General features: G+C 40.9%; 1 protein-coding gene across 4 annotated transcripts in view; it reads right to left on the bottom strand.

Moving 5' to 3' along the window:
- LOC148030168 (carbon catabolite repressor protein 4 homolog 5-like) overlaps positions 1 to 18,996 on the bottom strand; it is a 47,610-nt gene that overhangs the window by 11,108 nt on the left and 17,506 nt on the right. For 2 of the 4 annotated variants that reach the window (XM_087686439.1, XM_087686438.1), the window contains exons 3-14: positions 17,746 to 17,912; positions 17,596 to 17,661; positions 16,998 to 17,050; positions 14,362 to 14,443; positions 14,237 to 14,283; positions 14,020 to 14,107; positions 13,730 to 13,822; positions 13,599 to 13,631; positions 13,433 to 13,509; positions 13,154 to 13,311; positions 12,893 to 13,032; positions 12,720 to 12,805 (exon numbers count right to left, since the gene is read on the bottom strand). In XM_087686439.1, the coding sequence (XP_087542565.1) occupies positions 12,720 to 12,805; positions 12,893 to 13,032; positions 13,154 to 13,311; positions 13,433 to 13,509; positions 13,599 to 13,631; positions 13,730 to 13,822; positions 14,020 to 14,107; positions 14,237 to 14,283; positions 14,362 to 14,443; positions 16,998 to 17,050; positions 17,596 to 17,661; positions 17,746 to 17,912 (1,090 nt within the window). Of the gene's footprint in view, positions 1 to 12,719; positions 12,806 to 12,892; positions 13,080 to 13,153; positions 13,312 to 13,432; positions 13,510 to 13,598; positions 13,632 to 13,729; positions 13,823 to 14,019; positions 14,108 to 14,236; positions 14,284 to 14,361; positions 14,444 to 16,997; positions 17,051 to 17,595; positions 17,662 to 17,745; positions 17,913 to 18,996 lie in introns of those variants that run through there. The other 2 variants (XM_087686441.1, XM_087686440.1) reach the window with 2 other exon arrangements.

Below are 18,996 nucleotides of genomic sequence, written 5' to 3'. Positions count from 1 at the left end.
CTAATTTGGCAAAATCTCCAAATTAATTGAGGTCACCACACACGATGTCTGCAATTTCTGACTTGAAAATCACTAACGGGCGTAAACAAGGTCAAATCTAGGAAAAGTCCCAAATTTCGGGCTCGATTATGCACAGAATTTACAACTAAGCTTTCACACGTAAATCCCTGGTAAAAAGAAAGGGTAATTTTGAAATTGAAGGAATTTCTCTTTTATTCCTTACGTAAATGACGAGGGAGCAAGGGTCCGATGACCTCACGTGATTAACGTGACGCCAATCGTTGGTTCCCCACCTGGTCGCATGACTGATGCGACGCATGTCGCTGATTCCCCGCTTGGTCGTTGCATGCCCGTTGCCACACTAGTTCCCCCTGTTGGACCTGTCCCGTTGCAAACGTCGCTTGAACGCTAGTGAGCTGATCAGCTGTTGGTCACGACTTGTCTGCGTGTTGCCTGGACTGAGGGCCCGACTATCCTCTTGTCAACCTACTGTCGCCAAGCTCTTGTCACGTCTTCTGCCTACCATCAGCCAATCTAATCTTAGGAAGTGTGCACAACCTGTGCTCTAATACCAATTTGAAGGGAAGAGAGTGCGAAATGAAGTGCGAGATTGAGGCGCGAGCAACAAAGTTGAGAGTTAGAAAGAGTGAACGCAGAGATAGGTGTACCAGATTGTGGTGGTACACAAAGAATAAATGAATGTATTTATATATTAGGGTACAATAAGAGTGTGTTCATACCCGTATGACTATATACACAGAGACGAAGGAACTTTACACCCAACACACACGAGTGTATCACTCCAACAAGACTATGGAAAATCAAGCACTTGCAACCAATCATAGAAACAAAGGAAAATCATGATAATCATCAAACTCAAATGGTAAAGGCAAATCAATCTCTTCTACAAACTCTAATCATGGCAACAATCAAACTCAAAGAGTAAAGGCATTTATCAAACTTTGCTATGAACTCCCCCAACACAAAGGATAAGGGCGTCAACAAGGATGGATGCAATTATTATTGGAAAAATAGACATACCATTGAGGAAAGTAGAAAGAGGATTGCTAATGAAAAAAGGAAGCAATCGGATATCACTATTGCTGAAAATTCAAGAAGTTTTAATGATGATAAAGCACATTTGGTACTTGAAAAGGTTTTGCATGTGCCTAGCATAAAGAGAAAATTGTTTTTAGTTTCAATTGCATGTGTTGATTTTGTAATTGAATTCCACATGGATCAATGTAGTATCTATGACTATAGTGAGGGGGATACCCTTGTTACCACTCGCACATTGTACGATGTACATGTATCAACTTGATGGATATAAGAGGAGAGCATCGAAGGATGCATTGCATACTGATGCTACTATTATGGATAACAATGAGTCGTGGCATGCTTAGTTTGGTCACCTCAACTATGATAGTTTACTGCCCTTGAGAATTAAATATATGATGCTCGATCTTCCTCCTTTAAAAGCACCTACACAAAATGTAGGTAACAGTTGAATTCTTGGCAAAATGCATTGTTCTTCGTTTCCGAAAAAGAAATGTATGTCATGATCAAAAATTATAACTTGTGCATAGTGATATTTGTGCATCCATACGTGTTAAATTCATCAAATGATACTTGTATTTTGTGACCTTCATTGATGACATGGCATGTCTATGAAGATATACTAGGGTTTGCATTGAGGAAACACAGCATGTACAACCAAAACAAAAACAGAAAGACTCGAATAGAGACGAGAGCAAAAGTCAAACCCTAAACACAAAACACAAAACGCAAAAACTCAAATGTCACGAGGATGTGAAATTTTGAGATACTTTAATCTTATTGATAACATTTGTTGTATTAATCAAATGTGCAAGGTTATTTAGCACATGTGATGCACATGGCAGTTATTTCATAGTAACAAGCCAAGGACCTCAAGGATGCAATGGGTGTCAAAGACAAAAGTTGTGATAAGTTATACCGGCTGGGCTTTGGGGGTCGATTGGTGTCAATTTTAACCTTGGGACAGTTATTTGAACAAAAAGTGTCGGTGTCTAAGGGTCAACAGATGTTGGGAACCACTCCAGGTTGCAAATGGCCTAGCCAATTTAATTATGGATGGACACATTTAATTTTGGGCAAAGTCAAAAGGGCTGAAATTAATTTTCAAGATTATCTAATTTTGAAAATTAATTAAGTGGCTGGATAATGCTGAAAAATGGGTTTAGAAGACTGCCACTTGGCAAAAATACCCATGCAAACTAAGAAAACGTTTTTGGGGGCTGGATCTAAGCCATTCAAGCAATTTACAAATTGGGAGAGAGAGAGAGAGAGAGAGAGAGAGAGAGCTGTTGGTCCATTTTCTAATCAAAGAACAATAATTTGCTGCAAAAGACAACCATCTGGAGGCTGGAGCAGACAGCAGGCTGGAGCAGACAGCAGGTAGAATTTAGGATTTTCTCTTGAAGAAAATCAGATGTCTCTCTCATCTTGACTTTCTCTCACCTTCTCCAATCCATTCTCAAGAGATCTCAACATTTCTCAACCATTTTGAGCATACATCAATCCAATTTGGTGGATAGCAAATAGATCTTTGCTGTGAACCCTAAATTTCTGCAAAAATTAGGGTTTGATAGTCACCTCAGGACCTATGCCAATTAGTGAAGGCATTGTATACTGAATTCGACACCTGAAATTTGTGTAATTGTCAGGAAATTCAGATGCCAACCCATTCATTGTAATTTGGGGTAGCATTTGTCTATTTCAAGGTTCCATTTGTGCAAGTCCTGGGTGAAAAATCAAGAGGCAATTGGCCCGAATTGGTTGCTAATTGTTGCTACAACAAAGAGGCTTTTGGAACAACACAAGAGATTGTAAATCTGAGCTTGTAATCATTCCATTAGCAATCAAGTTAAAGAAATACTCAAAGGGGCACCAGTTTTGGAGCCAACAAGGTGTCCAATGTCTAAGATTATTAAGGTAATTTGTGCATTTTAAGTTACGTTCATTTGCTGATTACTAAAATTAAGTGCTTAATCAGGGAATTACTACCCTTTCAAAGAAGGAAGGCTGGTTTCACAAAACTCAAACACAAAGACAAATACAGAGAGAAGAAACTTTGAAGTGAATTAATGTTATAAATGAATGGAAGAGTGTATAGAATGCCCAAGGGCAGAGCAATGCAGCATCGGAAAGTAACTTCCACTGAAGATGAATCCCAAGTGCAGTTACCACCACTCGAAGATGAGAGAGTGCTGAATAATGAAGGGCAGCAAGTTGGTCACCAAAACACAATAGTTGGATTCTCAAATCTAGACAATAGCGTACCACTAGAGAAAAGCTGAAAATTGATCACCCGAGGCACAGAACTGTCAAGCAATAACAGAAGAGGTGTTTATTGATATAGATGGCCTACTAGACACCAAAAAGACAAGTACTGCAATAGTCGGTCGGTGGGAGAGATGGCAACAGCTTGTCGCCTGGCACCAAATGCTGAAAACATAGGTTGATCAGGTGCTATGATAATGCAATAGATGGAGACCTTCAAACAACAAGGCGATGGCTGAAAACACGCCGTCTAGGGCTAGATAGTGATGGGCTCCAGCTAGTGATGGCTAGACAACAAATGGTAGGTGGCTGATGGTTGAAATTTGCATGGTAGAGTAAGAAACTTGCACAAAAGGATAAGGTTGAATAGTGGGCAGCTAGAGATCATCAAGAGATGATTACGCATCTCTAATATACTCCTCAAGGACTTCAATTTGGTTGTAAGCATGTAGATTTTCAAGAACGGAATCAAAATGCTGATTTGCAGTATATTTATAGATGTGGAAGGGTGTCCCAAATAATTAGGGTTTTTGAAGACCACTGAAACTCTCTCGAACCACACACCAAATTTGTATTTTTCAATAATTAAGCATGTTTTGGGGCTATTTAAAAATGCTAATCAACTATAAAGCGTGTTTTAGCTCAACACCCCCTCTCATGCCCAAAATTGAGCCGAAAAGGGAAGGTTTGCAATGTTTTACCCCAAAGCGTCCCACCCCAAAGCAGCCAAGGCATTATACAAAAGGTGCACATCAACTACCCAGTGGCCTACCAAGACTACAAAGCCGATGGTTACCTTACCAAGGGAGTCCAAGTAGTCATCCCAAAGAGGACAAGGCATCAGACAAAGGGTGCTCATTGGCTACCTAGTGACCTACCAAGCCCTACAAGGGTGGATGAAACCACATTGAACTTTTTTTTTTGTGGAAAGTTAAGTTTAGGAGTAGCAACCAATAAAGAGACAGTGACCTAGAAAAGGGAAGTAGAGATGGTACACTCAACACATCACAAAACAGTACAAGCTAATCCAACCAATCGAGGATGTCGATAACGAGGAAAAGGTGATGAAGTATCATGTGAAGAAGAATGGTAGTGTAATTTGCCGAGGGAAACAGCTTGGCATCCATCCAGTGGTGCTTTACACAATGGGATGTATAGTATGCTACATGCTCAAGAATGCTCATGCAACATGTGCCACTTGGAAAATGACTCTCGTGGAAAAATTGTTCACTTGTCTAAGCACCCTAGTACAAAGATAATGAACATGCAATGCATAGGGAAAGCTACAACAAGGGGAAAGGCCGATATCGAAGACAAGTGAAGAAAACTGTAGAATACCAAGAAGGTTAGGAACCCCCTCTCGACCTGGATGTTCATATCGAAGAAGAAAGAGATGTCAAAAGATGACGTACCAACGAGACAGTAGGGTTTGCGAGGAGGAACACGAAGTGAACTCGGCAAACATGGAGAAGAGAAGAGGAGAGAGAAGAAACTCTAATGAATGGAATAATGAAGTTCCGAATCATGGAGTGAATGTGATATAAGGGACCAAGGGTGCCGAACAAAAGGAAGATGATGAAGACAGCCACGAACCACAAACCGCAATGTCCTCCTGAAGGGGTATGAGGGTAGTGGAGAGGCTGGAGAGAAGAGGTGATGAACTGAATGAATCAGCCGGGGGGAATGAATGAGAGAGTAGCCTATAAATAGGCACAGTCAATCTAGAATGGCGCCCCCTTTTTAGGGCTGCAGACCCTAAACGCAAACGCAGAAAAGAAAAAACGCAAACTGCGGGTGAAGGGTCAAGGGTTTCTCAACAAGAGGAGCTAGAGGATATCAGCCTTCATGGGGTGTCAAGAACCATATAGATGAAGAGGATGAAGCATCCCTATTGGAAGAGCAAGGATGGAAATCACCACCATGATAGCATTAAGAAAGATGTTGCACGATTCGCCATGGCAGGGAAAGCTACAACAAGGGGAAAGGCCGATATCGAAGACAAGTGAAGAAAACTGTAGAATACCAAGAAGGTTAGGAACCCCCTCTCGACCTGGATGTTCATATTGAAGAAGAAAGAGATGTCAAAAGATGACGTACCAACGAGACAGTAGGGTTTGCGAGGAGGAACACGAAGTGAACTCGGCAAACATGGAGAAGAGAAGAGGAGAGAGAAGAAACTCTAATGAATGGAATAATGAAGTTCCGAATCATGGAGTGAATGTGATATAAGGGACCAAGGGTGCCGAACAAAAGGAAGATGATGAAGACAGCCACGAACCACAAACCGCAATGTCCTCCTGAAGGGGTATGAGGGTAGTGGAGAGGCTGGAGAGAAGAGGTGATGAACTGAATGAATCAGCCGGGGGGAATGAATGAGAGAGTAGCCTATAAATAGGCACAGTCAATCTAGAATGGCGCCCCCTTTTTGGGGCTGCAGACCCTAAACGCAAACGCAGAAAAGAAAAAACGCAAACTACGGGTGAAGGGTCAAGGGTTTCTCAACAAGAGGAGCTAGAGGATATCAGCCTTCATGGGGTGTCAAGAACCATATAGATGAAGAGGATGAAGCATCCCTATTGGAAGAGCAAGGATGGAAATCACCACCATGATAGCATTAAGAAAGATGTTGCACGATTCGCCATGGCAGGGAAAGCCTCCATGCTGATAGAAGAGTGAAACTCCAAGTAGATGAAACAATGAAAGGAACAATGTGCATTTCCTTTCTCTAGCTCAAAAAGGAATGGTGCAAGCCTGCATTTTAGCCCTACACGGACATACAAAACCCCGTAAAAGAGAGAAAATTTTGCAAGCACAAAAGTGAGTAGTGAGATACTCCTAAAACAAAACTGAAAATAAAAGAAAGCAAAGCTAAGTATGTGGAGGAATTCTTGTGGGCTTGATCATGCAACCTCACATAACACAAGAACTGACATTTAAACTCGTAGAAGGTCAACAATCTAGGTAAGGAGATAATGTGTTGGATAAAATGAAAGTATTTATTGGACAACTTGTTCAAGAAGAATATAACCTAATCACCGTTTGACTTGTGGAGCCAACAGCAAAAAACTCGACGAGTAACCGGTCCATATTCGGCCAACTTGACTTTCAGATCATCCCCATTCCTAGTGAAAAACTCGTGAAGCTCAAAATCAAGATTGATACGTCGAGTGCGATCTCGTGCTACATAGCATTCAATGAGATGACTCCAACGCTTAGATGCGAAAGAGGAAAATGCTATAATTGAGAGTGGAACTCAGAAAGCAACCCCTACATTGACTCGGCATTGGCTGTGGCATTGCGGACTCTTCATTGACAGATATGATCAGGGTGAGCCGATCGTTATCAACAATGAGGTTCCAAAGTCCTTGAGATTCATGCACTTGTTACTTGAAGTTCGACGAAGTAGTGAAATTCAAACCATTAAAACGAGTCTTATCCGTGAAGGTATTGTTGGTCATTGCAATAAGAGTGATAGTGTTAGGAGATGGAGAAGGTGTATAATGGGGATAGAGTGAACAAAGTGGATAGAAAGGTAGAGTATACACTGGGAGGTAATCACAAAGTGCCCACCATGCATACGAGAAATGTGCAAAATAGATCCAAATGTGGAAATGGGTGAACTCGAGAGGAGCATAGTAACCCGCCTAAGAGCCCATGGTGGAGGAATAGGGACACGAGAAGCAAAGGATGAAAAATCCTTGCCTAGGAGTGACCGAAATGATGTGGGAAGAAGAAGTCTTATCCATGAAGGCATTGTTGGTCATTGCAATAAGAGTGATAGTGCTAGAAGATGGAGAAGGTGTATAATGGGGATAGAGTGAACGGAGTGGATAGAAAGGTAGAGCATACGCTTAGGAAGTAATCCCGAAGTGCCCACCATGCATACAAGAAATGTACACAATAGATCCAAATGTGGAAATGGGTGAACTTGGGAGGAGCATAGTAACCCGCCTAAGAAGCCCATGGTGGGGGGTAGAGACACGAGAAGCAGAGGATGAAAAACCCCTACGCAGGAGTGACCGAAATAATGTGAAAAGAAGATCCATAAGCACTAGATGGATATCCCTGCGTCTGAAAGGTCATGCGGAGGGTTTGTGAGAATCCAAGGATAGTGAGAGGGATTCCAATCACAATCGTCCCAAAGCATAATGATGCAGTAAAGTAGGGGTATGTGAAAGGTACAATGTTAAAGGATGGCATTCCCCCTAACGATGCACCAAGAGGTGGAGTGAATGGAGGGTAGATAGATGGTGGAATGGAAAAAGAGAAAGTGTTAGGAGCGGAGAAGAAAGATCTAACCCCTAGTATACTTGGAGAAGAAGTGGAGTGTAATCCAAGATTTTCAAATGAAGATGAGAGTAGATCAAAATGTGAAGAAGAAAATGGTGGGATGTGATAGAGTTGAGAAGTGTAGTTTACTTGCTCAAATGAAACATATGATAGAGATATACATGATAAAGGATATCTGTTTCAAGAGCCTTCTCTATTAAAGTTAACATATTGAAAACCATCCAGGATCCTCCTTCAAGCCTACAACTTTCTTTTTTTCTTTCTTTCTTTCTTATTTCTCTCCCTCAACTCTCTCTCTCTCTCTCTCTCTCTCTCTCTCTCTCTCTCTCTTGTTAAATATAAGAGGGTTTTAACTCATTGTTACAACTCTATAGAAACAGAATTTGTATCTTTTTTCATTAATTTGTCTATATAATGATTTATTAAATTTGTTTCCTTTGCACTAATTATATATAAAGAAAAGTGCATTGGAGCTGGCCACTGATGAGTGGTCACAGGTTATGGTGGACCCACACGGTGGGTTAGAGAAAAGATAGTTCACACTTCCACCTATATGACCCGATTGGGCGCCTGTGACCAGAACTCACGCATATCAGGGTTAGACTCACACACAGAAAGGATTGATGCCTTGAAGTGTGGGCTAGATCCGCCAGAATAGACAGTTACAATCAACAAGATGACATGATCATGAAATGCTTGTACAATGTGCATGTGTGGGCTGAAAGCTTGAAATGCATATTTCTTTGCATAGGAAAGTCACATGAAAATTCTGATACCGTTTTTGCGATGTACACGGAAAAAGCTTTCATATGACACCCATATTGGGGGGTCCCTAAATTTTAGGAGCCTCGAATTAGCCTAAAAATGCTAGTCCTAAAAAATAGAGATGTCATTCTAAAAATAGTAAATTCTGTACCCTGACTATGCTTACTAAATTTGGTTGTTTCTATTCTTGACAGTATTCAGCCCAAAAAGGAAGGCCATAGAGAAGAGACAAGTGTCAAGACACTTGTCGCACAAGTTTCCAAGTGTCCCATACCACTGTAAACGCCCGAACAACGTAATATGCTTAACAATTATGATTTTCGCTTGTTTTCGAGATTTAATATAAAAGAGAATGAACACTTAAGATGAAAATGAAAATTACTCACAAAATTACAGCCATGAAAATGTAAAAGTAATGGAGACAAGATTGAGGATTGAAGATGGGCAAAAACCCCCCCCCCCCTCCCTCTCAGGAATGTATTTTTGCTCAACCCAAGTCCCTTAGGGAAGAGCTCAACCACAATCAACCTGAGAGTGAGGAGAAGTAATTCTCACTCTCACAAGATCATGCAAAGATATACAATGTGCATGTGTGGGCTGCAAGCTTGAAATGCACATTTCTTTGCATAGGAAAGTCACGTGAAGATTTTGATACTGTTTTTGCGATGTACACGGAAAAAGCTTTCATATGGCACCCATATTGGGGGGGGTCCCTAAATTTTAGGAGGTCCCTAAATTTTAGGAGCCTTGAATTAGCCTAAAAATGCTAGTCCTAAAAAATAGGGATATCATTCTAAAAATAGTAAATTCTGTACCCTGACTGTGCTTACTAAATTTAATTGTTTCTATTCTTGATAGTATTCAGCCCAAAAAGGAAGGCCATAGAGAAGAGACAAGTGTCAAGACACTTGTCACACAAGTTTCCAAGTGTCCCACCACTTGTCACATCTCATGACATGTGGCTGGACACTTGTCTTGTGCTACTCCACTTTTCCCTTTTGTACTAGCTCTTCCCTCTCCTATAAATAAGAGCTCGTTTTTCTTCATTCAGTATCATTTTTCTTTGCTGTAAACTCATGTACAGCACCCACAGATAGCCAGAAACTCGCCCCATCCATCCCCATCATCATCCCCCACTTCTCCATTATCAAATTCCTCCATATTCCCTCTTCTATCACTGCTGTTTTACAGGACAGCAAGCCTGTAAATTCATTACAGCACCTCCTTCTCGAGCTCTTTCTTCCATTTTAGCAACAAGAAGCAAGCCCTATCCATGTACTGCTGATCAACGATGGAGAAAGGCTAATTTCCCCTCTTTCTTCTCTCATACTGTAAAGAAATCAATTCTTATCATTGCATAATAGATAATGCATGTGTGTTTGTACATCTTTGCATGATCTTGTGAGAGTGAAAATTACTTCTCCTCACTCTCAGGTTGATTGTAACTGAGCTCTTCCCTAAGGGACTTGGATTGAGCAAAAATGTTGTTTTGCCCATCTTCAACCCTCAATCTTGTCTCCATTACTTTTACATTTTCATGGCTGTAATTTTGTGAGTAATTTTCATTTTCAGCTTTAAGTGTTCATTCTCTTTTATATTAAATTTCGAAAACAAGCGAATATCATAATTGTTAAGCATACTACGTTGTTCGGGGCGTTTACACTCATACGACTCAAAAGGGTTATACGAACCTAACACAAGGCCTGGCAGAGATAAAAGAGATAGATCGCCAAACATGTCAAATGTCATAATCCCTCCAAGATCAAAGAGATGTTAGTCTCACCAATAACAGAATAGTAGAATTCATCGAAGGAGTGTAAACCAAACTTTACGTGATGCGCAAGTACTTCTCAAACTCTTTATTTGTAAGATGACCAAAACTAGAAAAAAAAAATGGTAAAGGTGAAGATATTTCTACCTCCTCCTCAATTCCATAATGCCTTCTCAAAACCCCCAATGATGGAGAAGCCTGATGGGCATCATAAGATCCAAAGAAAAAGATGTCTGAGACATTATGAATCAGAATCAATTCACGTGTGAGCCTCACACAAAGACTAGCCTTCACAATCACCACAGGATACTCTTTAGAAGAGCACCAGCTCTAATACCATATGTAGATATGCTAGGGTTTGCACTGAGAACACATAGCATGTACAACCAAGACTGAAACACATACTCAGAGAGAGACAAGCAAAACTCAAACCCTAAATGCAAAACTCAAACACAAAGAAACACAAAGAGGAGAAACTTTGAAGTAAATGAATGCTATAAATGCATGGAAGAGTATACAAAATACCCAAGGACAGAGTAATGCAGCATTGGAGAGTGACGTCCACTGAATACGGATCCCAAGTGCAATTACCACCACTTGAAGATGGGAGAGTGCTGAATAATGAAGGGTAGCAAGCTGATCACCAAAACACAACAGTCAGAGCCTGAAATCTAGTAAATGCAACAATGTACCTCCAGAGGAAGACTAAAAACTGATCACCCGAGGCATAGAACTGTCAAGGAATAACAGGAGAGGTGTTTGCTGATGTGGACGGCCTACTAGACAACAAAAAGGCAAGTACTACAACAATCGACAAGTGGGAGAGATGGCAACAGCCTGTCGCCTAGCACCAAATGCTAAAAACGCAGGTTGATCAAGTGCTACAATGACGCAACAAATGGAGACCTTCAAAGAATAGGGCAATCGCTGAAATCAAACCGCTTAGGGCTGGATAGTGATAGGCTGCAATTAGTGATGGTTGGACAACAAATGATAGGTGGCTGATGGCCGAAATTTGCACAGTAGAGTGAGAAACCTGCACAAAAGGATAAGGCTGAATTGTGGGCAGCCTATCTATTTATAGATGTTAAAGGGTGCCCCAAAAAATTAGGGTTTGGGGGGACCATTGAAACTCTCACGAACCGCGCATCAATTTTGTGTTTTTCATTAATTAGGCATATTTTGGGGCTGTTTAAAATGCTAATCAGCTATAAAGAGTGTTTTAGCTCAATAATGGCATTGTTGGGTATCCACATTTGAGGCACAAATCAGAGGTATTTGCTTGCTTGAAAGCTTTCTTAGCCATGATCGAAATTTCCACTGATTGCACGCTGGTTACTCTCTGTACAGATGGAGGTAGGGAATACATGTCACATGAATTCAACACATTTATGGCTAAGAGAGGCAATACAAATCAATATGCTACTCCTTATACACCTCGACAAAACAGTGGCTGAAAGAAGAAATAGGACTCTTGTGGAGATGGCACATTATATGCTTACACACAATAAGCTGCCCGCATAACTTTGGCTTGATGCTAGCAGCTATCATGTGTGCAATGTATGTATTGAATCGCAGCCCCACAAAATCTTTGAGTGATTGTATCTCTTACGAGGCTTGGCATGGCATTAAGCCATTTGAGACTCTTATGTGTATTTTTGGTTGGCTAGCATATACACTAGTACCACAGCCAAAGAGAGACGAGATAAAGCTATTAAATGTGTTTTCATTGGTCACAATGCAGAAAGTAAGGGGCACCAAGTTGGGACTAATAAATGGTTGTGCCTCCAAGTATGAGCATTCTAGCTCTTGTGTCTGTAAACATTTTGTTTACTAATTTCCTGGTTTAAGTTGTTTGTGCTAAGCTAAAGTTGTAGTGTCCAGTCTGTCCTTCAGTTATCTAAAGACCAGTTTCATGGTTCTGCATGAATTTTATCATCAACCTGCTGAATCGATTTTATTATGTAAGCCTTTCCAACCATAACTGATTGGTCAAAAACTTCCCCTTCAGCCATCAATTAATCAACCTTCTGCAGGATGTTATCAGAATATCACCATCTTCCTCAAGGAAGCAGTCCTATAGTTGTCTTGAGTGCAAGAACAAGTTGCTGTTATTTGTAAATTGGAAAAGGATCCAGAGACCTCACCATCTGCTACAATGGGGTGAGCCCGTGGTGCAAGCACATTCTCTCAATTGTTGAAAGCAGTAATCAACTAAGAAAATCAGCAAAAGGGGCAATTCCATGGTTGCTTTGGTCACACATCACCAACTGTCTCAAGGGGCAAGCTTGTAGTCATCTCGAGTCCAAGTGCAAATTATTGAAAATTCAGCAATGTGGTTTTAATACACCAGGTACATCACTAACGTATGTTTGAGGGATAGAATATCTTTGGACTACATTGATTGCATGTTTGCATGCATCAAATGTTTCTTAGTCTCATTACAGGGTGCTTACATTTTCAAATAAGCTTGCTTCATCTACAGCTAGCTAGCCAAGTTCAAAAAGGAACATCAAAAACAAACTTGCTTACAATCTGCAAAGAACTGCTTCACACTGAAAATTCTCCTTACCAGATGTAATCTACAGTGCCTCGAAAATCTCTGTGATAAGCTGTTGCAAGCGGCTCCCCCCGGGCATCTCTAGTATCATCTCGACCCTATTCAACATAGGATATAAATCAATATTTTGCAATGAATGCTTCCATCTATCAAGCAAGCATCTAAAACTAGCAACAGCATTGCACCTTAATTTCAGGGTAGACGCTACGCAGATTAAACTTATGCTGCAAAACTTTGCAGTCAGTGTGTCCTGTTGCAACCTCCAGCTCCTCAAGTTTCCATCCGTGTGCTACTGCTGAAGTCTTACCAGGATCTTTAACCTTCACTGAGTTAACCCAGGGCATTCCCGGGCACAGCCAACACATTCCTCTACTGTCAGAAGATGTGACACTGAATTTAAAACAAACACAATTTCTATAGTTACCCAACTACTGACAATCTTCTACCTGACGCCTCATGAGAAGCAGCATCACAAACACTGGAGTCTTCATGCTGCTGGTTCACACCTTCATCACCAACATTTGTTCCCTTTGCAGCAAACCGAGCTCCCAAGGTTGTTTTCAACATATCCTGCAAACTTTGACTAGTTCCTGAGCTTGAGGTCCTGAAAAGGTAAGAAGTTTTCTTGAGTCATAGAATCCTAAAATATCAGTGAGCCAATCTAGTATCAGTCAAAAGACTTGTAAAATACTCGGTGCGTTCAGCATTTAAACTTTTAATCCAACCTTGGGGTGTTCTCATTGTTGCTAGGCATTGGTACCTGTCCAGAAATATAAGAGCGATCCATGCCTGCAACATCTAGCTGGAAAATATGCAGAGAGGAATTAACAAAATGCGTCAAAACTAAAGTTATGCCACTGATTTAGACATGTAGAATGACTACTTGCTCACCTCTCCTTTTTCAAGGAACTGATAAATAGCACTCTGATCACCGAAATACAGACAGGGAAAGATTTTAGAGGTATTCAATAAGAATTGGTACAACTTGGGGTTGAATCTACAAGACTGACAACTTTACTTACAGAAGGTGTAAAGTTGAAACAACCTCCAATAACAACAGGAGCATTACTCCATGAACTTGACAATTTATGTACATGATCCAGGAAAACCCGACACTGTAATAAAAATGTCTCTGTCATATTACCATTACAAATATCCAGAACACTGGTCTTTCTTGTAATGTGACAATATGTCAACCGAACAGAACTCTATGGTGCAAGGAAGAGAGAACACAGATTCACCAAAAAGACATGTTAGCCAAAAGGACCGCATCCCTACACTGAATGTTTGACCTCACAGCTGAATCAGATACCTGGCCAAGCTTTATATCACCACGCTTGGGATTGAAAAGAACATTGATGTTCCCAACTAACAGCCGTTTTTGACCTTGCCCTCCATTGCTGCAGAGAGCAGTTTAGGATTCTCAATACAACTACACCTTGACACAAAGAAAGAGATACTAATCATTCAATGAACCCCCCTAAAGAAATTGGTATGTTTGAACTAGCAAAAGAAACCATTAAATATACCTGGCCTTTGAAAAGCTTTCTCCTTTTGAAGCTTCTGGCATAATTGACTGGCAAAAACAAATCAGTAGCAAACATTGTGAATGGAATACACAAGCATCGAAGACTCTAAACCAAGCATAGTATACCTGGAGGACACATAGTTGTGCCACGTTGTTTGCCAGCCCAAACTTCAGAAATTCAATGCTCTCCTCATGTAGCAACTTAAACCTGAATCACATCCCAAGAAAAAATGTTACATAAGTGATGCAGGCGATAAGCCTTAAAAGAAGTTTCAAACAGCTTGTAAAGAGAACCAAAACCAAAAGTGTGAAAATACTTAATAGACTCCTTCCTCTTATGATACGCAATCACATTAATAGCCAGCTGAATGTCACAAGCTAAGATGTGCCTAAATGTCGGTCAGTTGCACAAGTGAATGTCAACTGCTGCCACAAAAGCTAACTCTAACAACCACAAGGAAGTTGTGCTTACGAGGGATTCCAATGATGCCCATGCATATTCTGCGCACTCCGATGTATTTCTGAAGAGGTTCTAATGACGACCACCTCTTGCAAGACAACTTCGGCAACATGAGAGAAGCGTCAGATGTTGTATGAGCCTCCCTTGACCATGCATGCAATTACCCTATATGGCCAACTCCAGGAGGTGAAGTTTGAGCCTAAGAATAACTATCCAGTCATTCTTGCTTCATGTTACATAGGTACAGGATCAGCTTCATCACATGCGGTCCACACTTCTAGAGGCTCATCTTGTGGGGATTGTACTTTACAAGCTCCCTCCAAAGTTCGATGGAGTCGCCAATGCTTCACAAGCCCAGACATAATTGATGCCAATGAGCTTGCACATATGTCCTCAATGTTGATTAAGCACGAGGTGTCTTTCCAATTACAAGACAGCTTTCATCTCGATATGGTGGCTCCAATGAGGCATTTGCAGTTTCAAAGAGGGGTGGCAGGAAGAAGAGGTCGAATAACCAATGCTATCACTATGGTAAGAAGAGACATTTGCACAAGGATTGTAAGGAGTTAGCAGTTTTGAGAAAGTAGAAGGAGAAGAAGCAACAACAGGATACAGACTCCTCCGCCAAGTCATCCTCAACCTCCAACTCCGACTGGAATCCTCCAACCAAAACGAAGGCCAAGCATGGAAGGGGTCATTTTCTTAAAACCGAGGGAAGGGCTTGGCTGCCCCTACTTCTACTACTTTCTAGTGCCGATGATACAATCATCTCTCGCAATTCTCCAGTACCAAAGACGAAGTGTAAGAGGGTGGTGAGGTGGGGCAAGTGAGCCTCATCTATACATATATACAAGTGCAAAGGATCCAGAGAGAGGCTTCTCTTCCGCATCCCGACTGAAGCCCGCCCGCAGGATTTGAAATCCTTAAAGTGGGATTGACATCTAAGTTCCTAATGGGTTGTCACTTGACAGAAAGGTGGGATTGCCTCCTAGTCTGAGTTCACAAGAGGGGACACTTTGGCAATCTGGCCAGGGGGTAGGGCATTCATCTTCACGTAAAGCATTTTCTGACAAGGTGGTCATGTATGGTATTACAATACATTGTTTGGCAAACATTAAGAGCTGCTATGATTCTTCTCTATTTTCAAGAGTTGGTATGATCGACATGACATCGTGTTCTCTCTGTGGCACCTTGGTGGTGTTTTGATCACCCACCACTTGGGTATCCATGGTCCTATTCTAGTAGTCTTTGTTGTATGGACTATGATGAGTCATTATCATTGCATCATTGTATTATATCATATCACCCATGATTCTCTAAGGGTGTTAGCAATCTAGTCAGCTCACGAGTGAGTATGGGCATGTGTAGTAGTGGGCCAGGCATTACTGTAGTTATTTTAGGCATTCTTAAGGTGTCATTATTATAGTGATTTTGGCATTTATGGCTGGCTCACCTGACCATATTTATGGCATATTTTTGGGCTATATATTCAAGCTTCCTCCTCCACAATCATTCATTCATCACTTGCAAATTCTAATGGAGGCCCTGTTAGAGAGAGGGAGCCAGTGCCAATGCCCACGTAGCCAATGACTCACTGTGTAATGGTTGAGAAGGCCAAGTAATGTACCATGTGTCAAAGTTGGGCTGGTTAGGGATATAAAAGAGACTTTGGGTGTGAACATGCCAAACTAAGGGGCCAGTTATTGAAATGCAGGGTTTCTGCTCTTCTAAGTGCCTCCAAGCATCTTTCCTCTCCCTAGTCGAGAAAAGCCAGTACAAATCACCTTTGCTGTCCCTGCTCAAGAAAAACCAGTACAATTTTGTTGTGCACAAAAAAATTCTGTTGACTGACCACATAGTGAATGCTCCTACATTGACCTCCCAAAAGACTACCCCATGACAACATCCCGTCAAAGCTATGAGTCTTGTCACACACTGCCACCACTAATGTTATGATTAGCTATCAACAGTTATTAGCCTTGTCACATTCCCAGGCTGCTTCCACAAAAGCTTCCCTTTTCTCAGCTACTTCAACCTTGGTCAATCTCCACTCCTAGCAGCCCTATTATGCTTAGCACCCTGTTTGCCTCATGCATTTCACCCCTCTTGTCCAATGCTTCTCACAGTGAAGCGAACTCATCTCCCTCCTCTAGCAGACTCTTGCTTCAACTTGCCACTCAGCTTGAACATCTTCCTCAGCCTACCAGAACCCCCATCTGTTTCTGAACATAACTCATGGACTTGGGTGAAAACTGTCCTTGAAATATGAGTTCCTTCTTTTGAAGATCAAAGAGAACTTTACCTGTCCTCTTTCCAAAACGTTGCACAACCATCTGGAGCTGCTCCTGTGCGAGCCTTCAAAGCAAAAGAAATCTTACTATTAATGTTTTAGCAAACAAGAACAACCCTTCAGAATGCTTTTGCAGAAACGTGGGTCACAATATCAAATTAGACTGACTCTACTAAAATACAAATATAGAGATTTTTATATCCACGAGTCAGTCAACAACACACCCATAAATGCTGAAACATAGTTATTGCTTTTCTCAGAACTAACAATTGAGGTTAGGACTATTGGGGTTAAGATGTAAAATCAAATGAAAAACAATGAGAAACACAACCTTCACAAAGATTGGAAATGTCAAACATGGATACAGAAGTCTCTGAAAAATTCTCCATATTCTCTTGGAATAATTAGCAGACAGCCATTAGAATACTTAATATATCAGAAGAGCACTTTGTCACTTGATAATACAACAGAAGATCTTCGCAAAACGTAACAAACTTAATAAAGAGAGCCATTAAAATACTTAGTCCAGCAGAAAAAGATCACATTGTCACTGGTAATGTACGTCCCAAATTTAAGTAACTATAGTCCCAAAACTTTCTATGAACCAAACCTTGAATAAGCCAGTATAACCCATCTGAGCCAAATCCTGCTGAATATCATAGAATCGATCAACTACCTGAGAGAGAAGAGTTAAACAGAAGCTCAGAAATACATAGACAATTCAACAATGCAAAGCAAATGTAAGTAGACAAAGTATTACCTGGAGACATATTATGTCAGGAGAGCACAATCCTAATTCAATCAATATCTTCTGCCTGCGGTTCTTCCAATCCAAATATATCGCAGGCACACAAGTATACAAGTTTCTTCTGAATGTGATGGTGTATGTAACAGCAAGGATGTTGTAAGAAGCAATGGTGAATCTTTCTGGAAAGCCATAAAATGTTTTAAACATTATAAGGTAACACCTTTTGGTTGAAACTATTTGCTTGTTGCCATTGAGGGCAACTACTACCATCCCATCCTCCTCCTTAAGTATTGCAACAAGAGATATAAGAGACACATAAATCACAAGAGCTTAATGCATTGGCTAGTTCGTTTTTGGAAAAAATCCATTTACACTGATCTTATACCGTTACATTGACACTTCTACGTCTTTCAAGCATATACAAACTTTGTACACCAATTTTTTTCATGTCATCTTAGGCTTCTTTATATATTGATATGAGATCATTCAAATCATCGGAATGAGCGGATTGACCTACAGTCAAAATTCCATATGTTTAAGAATGGTCATTTGGTTTTGGTATTTAATAATCTAATATCCTCCTGCCTGAAAAGTTTGTAACATTGGATGGTCCTTTTTCAAATAATTGGACGCGTGAATGATAGGTCTGTCTGGTTGGGGGCTTTGTTGGATGAAATTCTTCTCAAACCAGTGAATGGCTATCACCTCCAACCATACTATGGATCCCGACCTAAGCTTCTGTTCTGGCAGCTGACAAATGAAGCAGAGCAAGAAGAGAACTGGAACCTACTTCACTGTGTAGGATTGTGTGCAATTAATCGAGGACACAGCAGTCAATTTAATGCAAGTCCAAAAGTCTTCTTGTGGTAAAATTCATGATTGCATTTTGAAGCCATCTGTGCCTCTACCTGCAATGTGGTTAAAGAAGGCATCATTTCTTCCATGCTAATGCAGTGCTCATTCATCGGTTGCATCACATCAATCTATCTCCCTTCATTGTGTTGTGGTGTGTTCTCATATGTTGCATTCTTCTAGCACGCTTTGTGTTCTCGTTGTTTTCTGCCCATCTCTCTATATTTATTCCTTCCAGCTACCATTGCAACATATGCAAGAGTATCATGCGCTCCTGATGTGGCATATTTTCATTTTGATCCATCACACCTAAATATGCATAACGCCAAAATGCCATACCTCCACCACCCGGACTTCCCCTCTAGCACTAGAGAGTCACGAGGTTCGAAGGTACAGTAGGGTTGCAAGACT

The sequence above is a fragment of the Lygodium microphyllum genome, chromosome 10, assembly GCF_053477565.2.
Source record: "Lygodium microphyllum isolate KBCC chromosome 10, Lygodium_microphyllum_v1.1.10, whole genome shotgun sequence".
Classification (NCBI taxonomy): domain Eukaryota; kingdom Viridiplantae; phylum Streptophyta; class Polypodiopsida; order Schizaeales; family Lygodiaceae; genus Lygodium; species Lygodium microphyllum.
This window is presented reverse-complemented; position numbering and strand designations above follow the sequence as displayed.